Source organism: Gambusia affinis, linkage group LG08, assembly GCF_019740435.1.
Source record: "Gambusia affinis linkage group LG08, SWU_Gaff_1.0, whole genome shotgun sequence".
Classification (NCBI taxonomy): Eukaryota; Metazoa; Chordata; class Actinopteri; order Cyprinodontiformes; family Poeciliidae; genus Gambusia; species Gambusia affinis.
In genome coordinates this window covers 15261662-15278655 of record NC_057875.1, presented here as the reverse complement: position 1 = coordinate 15278655, position 16994 = coordinate 15261662, and the positions used below count along the sequence as shown (strand labels likewise).

General features: G+C 37.7%; 2 protein-coding genes across 2 annotated transcripts in view; one reads left to right on the top strand and one right to left on the bottom strand.

The window, feature by feature from the left end:
• abtb2b (ankyrin repeat and BTB (POZ) domain containing 2b) overlaps positions 1-16321 on the top strand; it is a 41068-nt gene extending 24747 nt beyond the window's left edge. Inside the window, exons 3-18 of the mRNA XM_044124168.1 lie at positions 870-1016; positions 3199-3409; positions 8391-8543; positions 8908-9073; positions 9318-9407; positions 9577-9678; positions 10052-10148; positions 10774-10909; positions 11450-11712; positions 11789-11967; positions 12055-12160; positions 12300-12402; positions 13500-13587; positions 14105-14173; positions 15097-15210; positions 15312-16321. Of these exons, the coding sequence (XP_043980103.1) occupies positions 870-1016; positions 3199-3409; positions 8391-8543; positions 8908-9073; positions 9318-9407; positions 9577-9678; positions 10052-10148; positions 10774-10909; positions 11450-11712; positions 11789-11967; positions 12055-12160; positions 12300-12402; positions 13500-13587; positions 14105-14173; positions 15097-15210; positions 15312-15542 (2255 nt within the window). The 3' untranslated portion in view covers positions 15543-16321. The remainder of the gene's footprint in view (positions 1-869; positions 1017-3198; positions 3410-8390; positions 8544-8907; positions 9074-9317; positions 9408-9576; positions 9679-10051; positions 10149-10773; positions 10910-11449; positions 11713-11788; positions 11968-12054; positions 12161-12299; positions 12403-13499; positions 13588-14104; positions 14174-15096; positions 15211-15311) is intronic.
• The window catches only part of brsk2a (BR serine/threonine kinase 2a), a 190750-nt gene continuing 189924 nt past the window's right edge, over positions 16169-16994 (bottom strand). The window contains exon 20 of the mRNA XM_044124170.1: positions 16169-16377. Within this exon, the coding sequence (XP_043980105.1) occupies positions 16169-16377 (209 nt within the window). The remainder of the gene's footprint in view (positions 16378-16994) is intronic.

Below are 16994 nucleotides of genomic sequence, written 5' to 3'. Positions count from 1 at the left end.
CTTTTATCTTGTATCAAGAAGACAATTACAGCAGTGAAAGAACAAGATGGCATCTTCAAGTTATGTAGAGGATCTGATCTCTTTGCCTGAGTGTAGACTCACAGTAGGCGGTCACGTAGGGCAAACTGATCTGACTGATTGCAACAGATTCCTTTTAAGAAAGAGTTATTTTAAATATAGTTCTGCTGTTTACTGTAGAAATGTTTACTTAAAAAAGTAAGTTGGAAGATGGGTTGGGCTCCTGAGCCCTCAGGGGTTCAATTCAAATAGGAAATAGGAAATGCCACAACTGACCAGGATAAAGCTTATTATGCTTTCTTGGTTTATTTAACCTGCTGAACATGCTTGTTTGGGAACACATCCATTTTGTCTTGAAAGTACAAGAGTAGGTTAAAAAAAACATGCAGTGTAAAGTGTTATCTCTACAATGTGAAATATTGTAGCGATGGTAGAATTGGATTCTTTTCAGAGAACTATTTGTTTCATTCTGTGCTCAATGCTACTATGCATATTTTCTGTTTGCCCCATGAACATGAAAGAAAGCACGTCCTTAGTTTCACTAAGTTTTTATTTTTTTTATTTTTTTTTTTATCTTGTCTTTGGAATGTGAATCACATGTTAGCAAGATTACAAATTCAGCACTTTGTCATGTTAATGACATTAAAGGTGGACACTATTTATCTATATATTTTATTTAGTGCGACTTTTAAGGAACATTTAGTTGTACCAAAGTAAAATTGTTTAAATATGAATTTCAGAATTCTGTTTAAATTTTGAAAATGTTTTTCTTTACTCTTGGAAATAATCTGCTTCTTTGTGAGATCTATCACATGAAATTACATGAAAGTTTTTTGTCTTTGCATCTGTAGGTGTTTTGTCACTCCCAGCCCATTTCAGTCCGTACACAGAGAACCAGCAGACTGTGGACAGTAGAGAGGATGCTTACGCCCAGCTGGAGCTGAGAACACTGGAACAATCTCTTCTGGCCACTTGTGTGGGCAGCATCTCAGAGCTCAGTGAGTAAAAATAATCACTTTTACACCTGTCAGACTTTCTACTTATGTTTTTTTGTTTGCAGTTAGCATTTAAGTGTAAAAGAAAATTCTGGAAGTTGTTTAGGTAATGTCACACAAAACAAATTTCCTTTAATAAAAACATACATTCCTAAAACCCTTTACAAATTCTCAACCTTCAATTATTGTACTACGGTGTTCCTAATTGACTTTCAGAATGCACTGATCTAAGCAAATCAAAAGTTAAAAAAACAAAAAAACCAAAAACAGAACATTATAAATACTGTTGCTATGGCATAATGTATTGTATAAATATTTTAAATCCAGCTCAAGTTTCTCCTCTGAGACTAACTTGCCAAATAAACTGTCCCCGTATTTGGTCCTTCTTGGGTCATGGTTTATTTTGGACACCATTATAGAGATTTTATAAACCCGATTTAAACACTTTTACACAAAAAGAACAATACAGTGAGATACTTGTGTCTCAGAGAAATATGACTCATTAATAATTGAGAGAAAATTATAATGTTTGGGAGTGTAGCTTGAGGCAGCAAACTAGATTTATAGGAGTTTAGTTATATGGAGGGTAAAGGTTCTACGGGAAAATGATTGAAAGGTAGAAAGGTGAAAACTGATGTTGTTAAGGGAGGAAAAGAGATGGAGGATAGTTTTGGTCAGGGATAAATTTCCTACTCCAAATGAACCAACACTCTGTCATTTGTTCCTGCAGCACAAGGCCACGTTCATACGTTGCCGCAGTTATAGTGAGGCATTAAGAAAGTACAGACACGCTCTTTCTCTCACTTCTGCTCAGTGGCCTCTTTGTGCCATTTCTCTCTGGTGGGGTGACATGGGGTAAATCTGGATAGGGCTGGCATCTACACACATTCACTAAAAAACATACCCCCACACACACACACACACACACACGCACACACGCCCACACGTGTCCACCCCTTCACATACATACAACAGAAATACGGCAGGTTTGGCACTTTGCCTGTCTGAAATCTTTGGCTCCAATTAGAGAAACGTCTGTAGAGATGGATTTCTGAACTAGATATTGTCATAGATACAAACATGCTGCATACATCAAAAATATTCTGGAGATGACGTATATCAATCTGTATTTAAAAAAGAGACTTTGTTGCTATTACAAGACTTTGGGTGAAATCTATAATTCAAGAATTGGTATTTCATGTCTGTCTGGAGCTAAGTTTAGGTTGAGGGGGAAAATGTAGACTGAAAACTAAAAGTGAAGCTCTCCAGGTAGTGCAGGAATTCCAGTGAGCCCTCCTGGAGGGATATTTGGTGCTGGTTAGCACAAAGGAGGCCCTTCAGCTTTACATGAGGTCTGTTTTGGTCAGTCTAACCCAGCTGCACCCCCATGGTGGAACCCAGAAGAACTCCTTAGCATAGACTAACACACACTCATACAACTGAACTCTACATCTTTGGACACAGAGCTTTGTTGTGCCTTCGAACATGTGCCTAAACATTAACCTGAGGATAATAATTTTAAATGAATGTAACTCTGTCCCAAGTTTAACCTGTGTAATGCTGATGTGTGATTAGTCTTTTTCTTACAGTGGCTGTGGTCTCCCAACAGTATCTACATTTTCCTGTTCTTTTTTTCTGATTGTTTTTTCCCCCCTGCTGTTATCTAAGCAAGTCTTAGATAACAGATATCTAAATGCTGACCGTTCCCCACTAAGTTTATATAGTGGAGCTTTTTTTCTTAAATGTTTTTATAAAGACTAGTTTAGATAAGATTGTAGATTTTATATAACAAATCTTTTTTTTTTTTTAATGATCGAAACTGAGATCTATATGCTGACTCCAGTGATCTAATTGTTCTGGCAATAAACAGTTGAACAGTGATCAGCTGTCTGTACTCCCATTAACCCCCTCAGTGATTAAAGATGAATGACTGTTTTAGACTGGCTGTCTGGCTTTGCTTACTGATAATGACACTACTAATGGCAGAGTTCATTTAAGACATGGATGAAAGTTGTTGAGGAAAGGAGGAAATCCGGTCTGACTGGAAGACCACAGAGACTAAACACATAACTCCAATTATACGTTTTTATCTACTACTCAACATTTTGCACATCTCCCAGGAATTGAGAAATTAGAGCAAATGTTTTATCTGATGTTCAGTGTTGTTGTATATGCTCTGTTCCAGGTGACTTGGTATCCCGTGCCATGCACCACATGCAGCGTCTCAGCTCAATTCGTCCAGGACAGAGCCCTGCCCGTCACGCCCGTGCCCAGCAGCCTGTGTCCTGGTCGCCTGACGCCCTCCACACCCTTTACTACTTCCTGCGCTGCCCGCAAATGGAGTCCATGGAGAATCCCAACCTGGATCCCCCACGCATGGCTCTTAGCAAAGAGAGGTAGGAGTCATGGCTGACTGAACTCTGCCAGGATGTAACATGCTATTAAATATCAAAATTAAACTCGGGGTTTGATTGAAATTTAAGTTTTACACACATGCATTTCCTTTTAAAAACACTAAGATCCTTGAATATTGCAACATTTTATCATGTATTTTTTAGTTTTATTTTATTTGAAAGACTAAGAAAAAGGATGAACGGACTTGTTTCCAGTTCATGTTTGCCAAGTTATTTAGTGAACTTGGCAAACATGTGAGATGAAGTCCTGATCAGATAATTCTGAAGCTAAGCTTTTTGGCCTACATCAAAGCACTGTGTGAAGAGAAAACCGAATGCTGCGCTGAGTACACCGTCTGATATGTGAAACACAATGGTGGTAGCGTAATGCTATGGGATCCTTTTATTCAGCAAGGAAAGGAAAGCTGGGAAGAACTAGTGGACAGATGGATAGAAATACAGGCCAATTATGGAAGACACCCAGCTAGTCTGCAAAAACTTGAGATTATTTGACAGAAGACATAAATAAGAGCATCAATGGAAAAAAAACAATGATGCTTGGTACCAGACCCTGGCTCTTGATTTCCATCTGCAGTCTCTCCATTCAATCTGACCACACTTGGGGTATTTTACAAAGAATAATCTACAAAAATACATTGAGTTTTGTATGTATAGTGCCACAATGTGGAAAAAGGTTAAATAAGTTTAAATGTTATTTCAAGATTTTTCTTTTCATACATTCGCTTAGTGGAATTAGAGATTAGAGGTTTTGTAATGAATTTAGCAGAGATCTAACTAAAGCCACAGCTTTATCCACAGCAAATAGAAAAACCCTTAAACCTCTGAAATTACTGCTTTAGTTCTAAAATTAAATCAGTAGCTTTTCCAGTGGAAACTCGTATTTTTTTATGTTTTGTTTTTTTTTAAATCTATGTCTAGTCATATTGCCCTTTGGTCATTTAAGTGTTATTTTTTGTTAAGTTAATTACTAGTAGAAAATGCTCCCAGGTGTTAAGTTGGGTTGAAGGATGACCTAAAAGCTCCCTGAGGTGTAAATTAGGCAGAACGGTGGGGATTTATAGCATTTAAAGAAGCATGGGTGCTCTGTAATTCTGTCTCTTTAATTCCGCTCTAAGTTAGGTTTAGTTAAACGGTTCTAAGTACAGAGTATCTAGAAAGGCAGTTGGAAAATATTTGCACTCTCTGGATATTTGCACATAATTTTTGCAATTGGATTTTAAGCCTCTTCTGTTTGCAAATTACTTTCATATTTAAAGTGAGGCGTTAATGTCGAAGAAATTATATTTTCTGCTGTTTGATTTCAACAGGAAGTAGGGCGTATAAAATCCTGTTTTAAAATGTGTTAAAATATTGATTGAAATGAACAGATTTCATTTTGCCACGGTATAAATCTCTCAGAAAGTTAATAAATGTAAGTGATAAGGACCTGCACCGTCTCTGCATTTGTCCTTGAGTCTGGGAAAAGATGTACTGTTTTTCTCTGTGTAAAGGTTAATTAATTGACTTTAATTCTAAGGCATGGGTACTTTTCCAAACCACCCAATTATTTAAATAGAATTTTAATTGGTGTACTTTTAGCAAATAGTTTCTATTTGTAAGTTTTGTCCACATAATTAAGGTATTTTAGTATTGGTAAGTCATGATGCGTCATCTTCTTTTAGAAGTGTTTAGACTACATGCATGTGTTTAAGGGGTAAGAGACCATATGGGTCTGATACATTTAATAATGAACATACACAGTATAAGTGTGCTAAGGTGGACTTCTCATTAGCATCAAAGAAAACAGACCAGTAAAAATTCCCCTCTCTTTTCCTATCCTGGCCGTTTCTTCGAAATCCTTAGATGTTTTTAATGTTGGTTGTATATCACACTGCTTTATGTGAGCAGAATAAAACCATAGCCCTCTTTCTAAACATTTGAACATTCAGTTTTTCTTTAAAAGCATCTGCTAGAGGGAAACTTGCCCTTCTTCATCACTGCACACATTCTACAAATGTTACAGAGCCAACTCAGGTGGTAGGCTATGGAAGTGCAAACCTGGTAGTGATTACAATGGTAAAGTCTGTTCATGCTGCAGAGTTCTCTGCTACAGAGGGGCCTCTTAATCTCTTTGACCCACCCTCTATTGGAAACTTTATAAAATCTTTGGCAGAAACTCAAAACTGCCAGAATCTGTGTGGGCCACATCATCAAATGTTATAGGGAGCCTGGTGAGAGACTAACAGCAGATTCTCTTTTACTACAAGAGCTGACTCGTTTTGGTCCCAAATAAAGCTGCTGTATGTGATGATTATTAAACTGCATGAAACGTAGGAGGGCAAACACTTTGGTCTGAGCATATGCTTAATTTTGAACAATGTTTGAATAGAAATTATTAATCATCCTGTGTTCAAATGATTAAAGACACCCCTTTACTAGGAGGGAAGATTAGAGCACTAATAAAATGTAACTGATAAGATATATTTTATGATTCTTGTTTTCAAATATAGATTAAAAGAAGTACGTAGCTTTTAGATGAGTGATTAAACCTGTCTGTCACGTTGCTACTAATTTGATTAAGAGAAGATGGCATGTAAATATTTAAATTAATAAGCTTTAAGTTTTAGTCCCTACTGGGCATATCAACAAATGTTTGAACTCCAATCTGTCCTGCATGAAAAGTAAAAACACCTGAGCATTATTTCAGCTAATCATTCTTTTATGGTTGAAGAAGTGCAATAATTCAAAGCCAATGTTTATATTTGCAGGTGTGGGAAAGTTTGTACATGCTAGTCTGTGTAAATCTGTCATCTGCATCTATCAGAGCTTGGCTCTCAGCATGTCGGGTCACAAGGCTAGCTGTGGGTGCTATCTAGTTTCAGTGTTAACTGCCATCAAAGCTTTGATGTTAATCTAATCTCTGACAAAGCTCCAGCTTTTGTTTCAGGTTTAAGGGCACAACCTAGCTCAGCGGCCATGTGAAGAGTTTAATGAGGGGAAGAGGAAAGAAAGATGGGGGTACTTATAAGAGAAGACGAGCTGCATCTGCTGAACATGCATTTCTACATAGATACATTAAGATCTTTTACTGGTAAAAGATCTTTCAGACCTCCTAGTAAAGACTTCTTCCAACATATCCCAGTTATGGGTGATGGGGGTTTCGGTCAGTCACAGGCTGCTAATCCACATGAGTGAAAAACGACATCTATGGATTTTACCTGAATAACTTGGCCCTCATCAACTCTTGCTCTGGTATTTTGGAATTAACCAATTTTGTTAGACAAATTTGACAGTAAAATGTGATTTTTATGAATTTTATAAATGTATACACCCTTACCCAATTAAATGTACTTACTCTATCACTGTAGAACAATATAAATTTCGTCTCATCAGGTCTGTCAACCTTTTACCATTTAAACCCTTATGCTATATGAGCTTTAGAAATCTATTCATCACAAAGGCTGTAAAGTTCTCTTTAAGTTGTACATCTGGAAGTCATATTACTTCTATTATTTATCACTCACAGTATTATTATCATACTACATGCCTTATTGATCTTTTTTTTATTTTGTCTGTTGCATCAAATCTCTGGAGCAGTGGGTGTAAAGTGCAAATAGCTAAATATGTTAAATTGGAGATGGGACAGTTTTGTTTTAGTTGATTTGCTTAGAATTTGCCTGGAAAGAGCTACACAGTAAAGAATTTGCACTCCAAGTGCTGTGTTTTTAAAAGAAAAAAATAAATGTAGAATTGAGTGAACACATCCACCTGCAAAATTCAACTTGTTAAGTGGAGCACATTAAGAGAGCTATAAACTTTGATTCCCAAACCTACAGGGCCTTCTCTCCTCAGAAACATGGTATTCTTATCACTCCATGCCTGCAGCACTATCCAAAAAGTGGCAGACTGCCTCCCAACCCCCTGCCTCACGTTGACATATCCCACCTGCTTCCTAGCGGTTTCCCAAACACTTAAACCTTAATTATATGCACCCAGCAGCTACACTTAACACCCCCTCCCTCCTTCTTGAGCTCATCAGTTCCCAGTCTGCTTGTTCACTGTCAGGCTTGGCTGACGGTGAGACCCCTCTTGACTGATCTGCTACTGACAAAACAGCAGTTGACAGAAAATCTAAAAAAAGACTTCAGTGCTCATGTCAGACTAACTGCAGGTTTTTAAATGCATTTTGATCTTTTGTATATTTTAGGAAAAAAGCTGCCAAAGGTCAGTTAAAATCAAAATAGTATCTAAGCAGTCATATCAAAATGAATAATACTGCAAGACTTTCAGTCTTTTACTACGGCTGCACAGTGCAGGGTTCAGTGCAGTTCATGAATACAAATGGAGGCGTATTCATGAATTGCATTGAACCCTGGATCACATCAGAACAGATGTAAGCTCACTTAGAATAAACATCACAGCAGGAGTAAGACAGTTGCCAGTAACTTAAGATAGCACAATGGCAGTGTTCATGCAACCATTAACAGAATGTCACTGAGGCTTCAAAGGACCAAAAGCAAACAATCCCATTCACAGTAAAATTCTATTGTTCACAAGCATACTCTACGCACATATGGTCAGAGGAAGGGGGAGACAAAAAGGCTTAACACTAGATAACTGACTAGATATTACATCACTAAGGACCACATCATCTCTTGCTGATTCAGACGGAGGAGGAGGATGAAGACAAACAGACAAAGGAAAAGGGTGTGTTTAATCCAGATGCATTCAAGAATGTCACAGACATAGCTACAACAATACAACCATCCTTATTTCTGAAAAATCTGTGTAATATCATCCAAAATCTTCAAACCCAAAATCTTTTATCTTTTGGTTCAGTGGCCGCTCTTGAATTTTATGGTTAATATTTTAGGAACGCCTGGTTTGTACACATCGAAGCTTTTGACTTTGAAATCAAATACGGCTTTAAATACTAGTAATTATTATTTCAAGATCAACAAAGGTGAATGATCTTTTCTTTTAGGCCATTTATGCTGCTGCCGCCTTTGATGGAGTGGATGAGAGTGGCCATAGTTCACGCCGAGCATCGCAAGAGTTTGTTGGTGGACAGTGATGATGTCAGACAGACCGCCAGGCTCCTCCTTCCAGGACTTGACTGTGAACCAAGACAACTGAAGTAAATCAACACATAACTGCTGTCCTTTTATGAATTGAATTATTGTTGAGTCAATTAATATTTCATGTATGCATTTCAATTTGTCTGACCTAAAAAAAAGAAAAAAAAGCAGAAGAAAAAACCCCTTAAATCTATGTATCTGTTATGCCTCCAGATGTGTTGTCTTTTACCTTTGCACTTGTAAACTCATTCAGTTTTATGTTTAAAAAGCAGAGGCGGTGAAAAGCAAACCAGTTACTATCCACTGGCTGCGTCGTGTTATTGTACAGTTTATTTCTGTAGAAAAACATTTCATGTTAAGATAAGACACTTGGTGGTTATAAAAGGTTTTTAATAGGGTGTATAAATCTTGATTCCTTTGAAGGCCGGAGTGTTGCTTTAGCTCCTTCAAGCGTCTGGACTCCAAAGCTGCCATAGATAAATTCAACCTGGACTTGGGTTTTCGAATGCTCAATTGTGGACGCACTGATCTCATTGGTCAAGCTATTGACCTGCTCAGGCCAGATGGGGTCAACAGCATGGACGACCAGGTACGAGCACTTAATTACTTAGTAGTTAGGACTTATATACAAGTGCATGTAGATGCACTGATTTAAATGTTATCTTTTGTGGAAGATTCAGAACAAATCAGCTGTGGATTAGGGGTTCTTTATAAAAGTACACTAGTTTTCATCAAATTCAAAGTAATCTCACCTGAAGGCAGTAAAGCTTGCATGCATAATAAATGGCTTTCTTTTTTTGCCTAATCTTGCAGTTTTCCTTTTTGTCATTCAGGGCATGACCCCTCTGATGTATGCCTGTGCAGCTGGAGATGAGGCCCTTGTCCAGATGCTGATTGATGCTGGAGCCAACCTTGATGTGGCGGTAAATAAAGAACAGATGTCCTCAACCTTTACGATATATTTGCAAACAATTTGTCAACAGATGTATTTGCCAAAACAGCATCCAAAGTCCAATCTGATTATGCGTGTAAACATTTCTAGTCTTTGCCTTGAAAGAATTTATTCTTTTTTAATCTTTTCTGTATATGCAGGTTCCGTTGTACTCCCCAAAGTATCCGTCTGTACATCCTGACAGTCGACACTGGACAGCTCTCACCTTCGCAGTGTTGCATGGGCACATCCCTGTAGTGCAGGTATAACATATACACATATTAGCATTCTTACTGTTATATTAAAATTCCACTGAATGGTGTTTTCTTAGCTTATTATAATTTCCACTTTTACCATTTGCTGTAGCCCTGTCTGTCTAACCATAGATCTGACTAAACAGTGTTAAAATACCTGTTAATGTGTTCCTTCATACTATAAAAGAAAACCTAACCTCTATTTAAAAAAAAAAACCTAAACATTTTCACAATGTTTTTGCTTTTGGTGAACAAAAAAGTCTTCTCACATGTGCCGTTTTCAGCACAATTAACCACTTTCTTATACCTCGTTTATAAACTAGTGTCCTTTTAATCTACTTTCAAGACATGCTTAATAAATAGATGTGACGTTTGTCTGCAGCTTCTGTTGGATGCGGGAGCCAATGTGGAGGGGGCAGCAGTCCGAAATGGTCAGGAGACCACAGCAGACACCCCGTTGCAGCTGGCGTCTGCAGCAGGTGGGTAAACGCAGACACTTCAGCTCAAAGCATAGCTCATGTCGGAGTGCTGCCTATGTGCTGTGGGTTTGAGTTCTCATTTGATTCATTGCCAGTAATTATTTCATACACTACATGCAAAACAGCTGTAAGAAGGGAAATTAACGAGAAAGGTTGTTGTCTTTCTGTAAAACATCTTATAACTCATTGGTATCCAATATCACACAGTACTACTTTTCCCATAGACCACTAAGTTGTGAATGTGTAGGGGTAGTGGGAGCGAAAGGAGGGATTAGTGGAATTAGAGTGTAAAATGAAAGGGTGGTGAATAAAGAAATGCTGCCTGCAGTAGTTTAGTCCCTTCTGGCCCACATTCCTCCACAGGATCATCTGAAAGCCATACAGTGTAGTAAAAGACACATGGTCCACACATAGCTGCAGTGACAGTGAGCATACGCCTTAATGTGAATGTGCTGCTGGTTTATGAATCTAATGTAAACTGCGATTCACTGATCAAAGGAAAATAAATATTGAGTGCATTAAAAAAATAACGTAATTGGAGAAAAACAAAAATTTCAACGCTAAGTTTTTAGTTGATTTTAATAAAATGTGTTTAGAAGTTGATAGGTGCTTATGTGTTTCTTAGGTAACTATGAGATGGTGACTTTGCTCCTGGCATGTGGCGCTGACCCCTTATCAAGGAGCCATGATGGAAATGCTCTTTCTTCATCTCTTTATGAAGACATGAACTGCTTCAGTCATGCTGCTGCACATGGACACAGGTTTGTTGCATTTCATTTTGAGATATTACTTCTTTTCGGTACTTAAATTCAAAACAGAAACTAAAATTTCATGTATTTTCATATTTTATCCTACCACACTTTTTTTGTCCACTCAACTGACAATGCTCTCTGATCAGCTAATATCTCTAATAATGAGTTATTGTGGCTTAGACTCCTTCTGAAGGCCATAAGTCATAACATTTCTGTAATAATTCTTTTTTTTTATATTTTCTATGTAATATTGTTTAACTGAAACTTTATTTTTAAGTTCATTCTGAGTGGAGATGCATTGTTTCTATTGTGCAAAGTGAGCAGGGGGTTGTGTTGTCAATTTGTTTTTGAAAACCAACTGGTAGCATGATCCTCTCCACCTGTTTGCTGTGTGTTCATGTGAACTCTGTGTAGACTCAACACTTCACATTCCATACTAAGAGTGATGGATTATCTAATCACATAGATCACAAGGTCACAGAAATTTAAGTATGTTTTACCATTTGAGCACAGATAAGTGATCTAAAGCTTGTTTCCTTCCTCCATCAGAAACGTCCTGAGAAAGCTACTGACTCAACCCCAGCAGATCAAAGAGGATGTCCTGTCTCTGGAGGAGATCCTAGCAGAAGGAGTGGAGAATGAAATTCCAGGGATGTGTCCTTATCTTCCAACCCCTTCCAATGGCAGTCCAGCACTGCAGGATGCAGACATACCCAAGCTCTGCAAGGCCAGGATGAAGGCTCTTCAAGAAGCTAGCTACTACAGTGCTGAGCACGGATATCTTGATGTCACCATGGAGCTTCATGCAATGGGTACCTTTCAGATAGCCATAAGACAACAGGACTTCTGTTTACTTATGCTGCTAAAACAAAACTTAACTTTAATTAGGTGTGCCATGGAAACTACATGTGTGGCTGGAATCTCTTCGTTGTGCCCATCAGCAGTCCAAGACGGGGGCCATCCTCTCTCTTCTCAGAGAGTTTACCACAGTCCGAGAAGAGGACTATTGTGATGAACTTGTCTCCACAGGCCTGCCCCTTATGTTCACTATCCTGCGAACCACCAGGGTATTGTCAAACATGAAGCCTGTCATGTTTATCACTTTTCAGTCTTCAGAATAAGAAATAATCCTGATCTTCTGTTCTTTCTTTCAGAACGATGCCATTATACAGCAGCTGGCAGCTATTTTTAGTCACTGTTTTGGCTCAGCACCACTTCCAGCCATCCCTGAGATGAAGGCGTCTCTTTCTGCTCAGTTGGGTGAGAAAACTTTGATTGATGACTGTATGAATCAATGTAGTTCACAGTCCTAAAATATAATAAACTATTATTACATTAAACTAGGATGTGATGGGCTGAAGTCTGAGTCATTTACATATTGTTAATCCGATCTTTACAGATCCACTCTTTCTGAACAACCCAGACATGTCAGATGTGACATTTTTGGTGGAGGGAAAACCATTTTATGGACACAAAGTCCTTCTGATAAGTGCTTCTGACAAGTAAGTGCAACCACTCTTCATTTTGCAAATATGTATTAATTTTAGACACACAGATCAGAATTTTGTGTTTGTTTTCATCTGCCAAAATGTATTCAAATTTCTTTGTTGTCTTCTTGACTGACGTGTAATACATTTTACCGCATTTGTGAAAGGAGTCACTGTAAAAGTAACTTTTAGGGAAGAACAAAATGATCAAATGGCTCAGTTTGAAACTGCCCTTAGAATAACCTTTTAGTACTTTCTAAAACTGTAGCCTCTGTATGTCTTCCGTAGAGGAGAGATTCCCAACTGTGGCCCTTAGGACCTAATGTCCTGCATGTTTTAGTGTCATTTGCACTCCTGCGCAATTGATTAAAATTATCAAAGGGTAAAGGTTAGCAAAATCAGCCACTGCCCTCTTCTGTTCTCCAGTGAGAGAGGTTTGACCAACAGACTGGCCCACCAGGTCGTGTCGGCACATTTACAGTTAACTATAGTTACCCCACTGTTGCCATTTCAACAACTTTCTATTTAGCAACATTTCAGACAAGAAAAAATGGTATCGGCCAAAATCAAAATCAGCAGGTCAGGCTTTTGAAAAGATCAGAACTCAGTTTATCTCCTATTCTTTTAAGTCATGTGTGTAGCAGCAGGGACACAAATAAATTATGCAGGACAGTTCACTGAGAACCACAAATGGGAACCTACGCTTTAGTGGTTAAAGACTTCTCCTGACTGAGATTTCCAAATTGGACATATTCCGTAACGGAGAATTTCTGACTTCTCTCTACACTGTTCAGCTCTATTATACGTTGACAGTCTCTGTTGTAACTTGAAAGAACTGCAGACATATCCCAACATGTCAAAATTATTTTCTTTTGAATTCGTTTTTATAGCTATTCTCCATTTATTGTTGCTAAACTCTGTTTCAGCATCCACACCAAAGAGATGTAAACAATATTACCTGCTTGAGCTTATGTTTTTAGGTTTCTGATCAGTTGGTACTTGTGAGGGCCAATCCAGCTAAAAGCAACTGATTTTTCAGTGCATTTAATTTGTTTGAGGGTTTTAGAGGAAAACCTAACTGGACATTGATGAAACAACTTTTTTTCTTTTAGATTCAAATCTTTGCTGGCATCCTCTGGATCAGATGGCAGCCCCAGCAAAGAAATTGAGATCAGTGATGTCAAGTACCATATTTTTCAGGTATGAAAATTATCTAGGATACAATAATCTGAAAAAAAAGATTAGGGTACCCTATGACTTTTAATTTCTAGCGCTGAAAACAAAAAAAATTATAAAAACTGTAAAAATATACAGTCCCATGTTAATTCCCGTATGTCAATAACCACTGATGTGATTTTCAGCATACTGGAAAGTCAGAGATTATTTTTATAATCTCTGAAAATCACATCAGCAGTTACATTAGCTGCTTTTCTATTTAATTGCCAAAGTTGGCAAATTATTTGACAAAATAATGGAAACATGGCAATTTTGGGAAAAAAAAAAAACAACCCAAAAAACAGGAAAATAAACACTTTATGCTTTACATGAAACCCAACTATGCCGATGTGCAGCCCCCAAAAGAAAACATTAATCTGACAATTTCATTTGAAAGAAATATTTTAGTAGTAGTAGTCTCTTTTTTTTTCCTGCGCATGGCAAACGGTTAGATGAACTGATGATGAAATGTTGCTAAACTAGACATTTGACCTCTCTACAGATGATGATGTCTTACCTGTACTGTGGAGGAACAGAATCACTGAAAACAAATGTGACGGACTTACTGGAGGTGAGAACAGATCATGTTAGTTAGATTGACTTGAACTGCACAGAGAGATAAAAATGTTTATGTAAAAACACATTTTTACTACACAGTCATTGTGAGATCACAGTATGTTATGGTATATTAGGTGAACAGGCACCTGCTCATTAGAAGACATGGATCAAATGAATCTATTTTCTAAAGGCACATGATCAAACTTATGTTTTTGCTCCTCCAATTTATGCCAGTTCACTCCATGAAATTGGGCTCATTTGCCAAAATAAATACAGGAAATGTGAATTCATGCCCTGTATTCTTTCACCTTTCAACCCGTTTAGTTCAAATTAATTTGGACATTAGTTTTACTTGAAAGTTAGTTAATTTGTACACTCATTAACTAAATGTTTTCATTCAACATTACCTTGCTGAAAGAGGAGAACAAACACCAAATCATTCTGTAGGCTTAATAGACTTGTTTATTCCATCAACAACTATCAAAATGTCACCTCGTTAGGAGGAACCGAACTTAGATCCAGAATTGATATCTCCTAAACCTGATCTAGTCATGACAGATCCTCAAAAAGCATTCAGTTATGTTACTTATAGAAACTGAAATTTGATATGTATTCTGAAGAACAGGAGAATTCCAAAAATATTTACAACTTTTTAATGAGTGCGATTTAAATCTCTGGGCGCTGCTGAGACAAATTCATCAGCCGGAGGCAGCAACAGCTCTGTGTATTCCTGCTTCTGGGGACATGCAAACACATGCAGCTTTGTGAAACTGATCTAGCTCCTTATAATTTTCTGTTCTATAACTGGATGCCACGGCCAAAAATAAATAAATTTAAGCTTAGACTACAACTATAGACACAACCAGGTGGGTTTATGAACTAAAGGATTATGAAAAATGTATAAAATTATGTTGTATTTTTTTTTTCCCCCTACAGCTTTTGTGGGCTGCTAATCAATTCCAGCTGGGGGCACTACAAAGACATTGTGAGCTCATCTGCTCCAAGCACATAAACCTCGACAATGCAGTCAGCATCTACAAGACAGCCAAGGTAATGTCTGTTTTGAGAAGGCTATGCTACTCCTTTGTAATCTAATCTACATTTTGTAAGCAGCTAAACCATATTTTTATCTTTTTATTTTTCTTGAATAGGCAAATGGGTCGGTGGACCTGAGTTCATGTTGCGAAAGTTTCTTCCTGCAGCAGATGCCGGCACTGCTGGAAAAAGAAGGCTTCAGAACCCTGTTACTAGGAACCAACTGCACTCGACAGGGGAATAACTGCACTTCTTTGGCTCACAGCCGCAGTGACTCACCTCTGGAAGAGCTGGAGGCCATCCTGGCTCAGCGTCTACGATCGCTTTACATTTCATCTCAAGTCTGAAGATGTGAGTTGCTGCAATGAGACGAGACGAAAAGCAACAAGTGTGTGAAAGTTGCAGAAGAAGGCTTTGTGTAAATACAGGTGGATTGGTTCTGTAGGAACCACATTTCGGAGAAAATGCTGCAAAACTGTGTACAGTGTGGCACAGTGACTGATTTGGCAGTTGTTGACAATGAACAGTGTTATTTTGTGCCAAGCACTACATGATGGCGGTTACTCTGATGAACAGTAAGTTTTTCTAAAAGGGTGGTTTGGGTTTTGTTTTTTTCTCCAAGGCTCAGGAAACCTAAATGGAGAGGCAACTTTCAAAAACTAATTACTGCTGCCATCTAGTGGAAATCATGAAAGGACTGGAATTTGCAGCAACTCCTGGGTTTTGACTGAAGCTATGTACAGTAACCATAGATGCAGAGTGGGAGGAAAGTTCAGTCCAGTCTGTAGTGAAGAAAATTTTTATAATAAAAAGCAAGTACTCTTTTATATTGTTTTTTTTGTTGTTGTTTTAACTAAAATATGACCAGAATGACATTTACTGCTAAGTGGGATGGACATTTTCTATTTAATGAGGACAAAAGATGTGAAAGTATTTAATGAGGCGTGCCCTTTTATTTCATTTTTAATCCAAGCTAATTAATATTTTTAAAATGCTTCAGCTGTTTATGAAGGCATACTAATAGGTAATTACGCTTATCTTGATGTTTACCATATTTACACAGCCACAACAGAAGGATTTGAAAAAAATGTTTTGCCTGAAATAAACCTTGTGACTTTGACTGGAACTTTTTTGTTGTATGGTTGTTGTATGGACTCACCTGAAAGCAGCAGCTGCAACAGCCTGTAAGAGGAATGCAAATGCATATTCAAACACTTTCTCACAAAAAAAGCGGTAAGGAAAAAATAATCCACAAAATCTTAATTTTTAATCAATGAGCTCTTATTTCCACAAGGCTGTGTTAGACTAAATCAGCACATCTAAAAGTTAAACTTGATATTCATTCATCAGGTCCCCCACCCCAATCTGTCATCAAGAAACACACACACAGTGGACAAATACTGCACAAAGACATTCATGCCTATAGGGCAGTTTACAGATCAATTAACCCAAGTCATTTTTTTGTATTGTGGGAGAAAGCCATAGTAACTGAGAACCCACACATGAACAAGAACATAAAAACTATGCAGAAAGGACATAATTAAACCAAGCTGAGCAAATACAACACCTCCTTAGCACCCAAAATTCTGGATTTTCCTTAACTGTAAACCATAAATATCAACATGAATAGAAACAAATGGTTGACGTTTGTTGATTTACCAGTCTGTTTAAATTCAAAATGTCACTTTTGATCAGATATGAATCAGATATGAACATAGGCCTGGAAACAGAATGTGACATTACATTATCCAAGGGAGGCTTGAAGAAGAATCCACTTTTAAAGGAGTCTGATAAAGTGG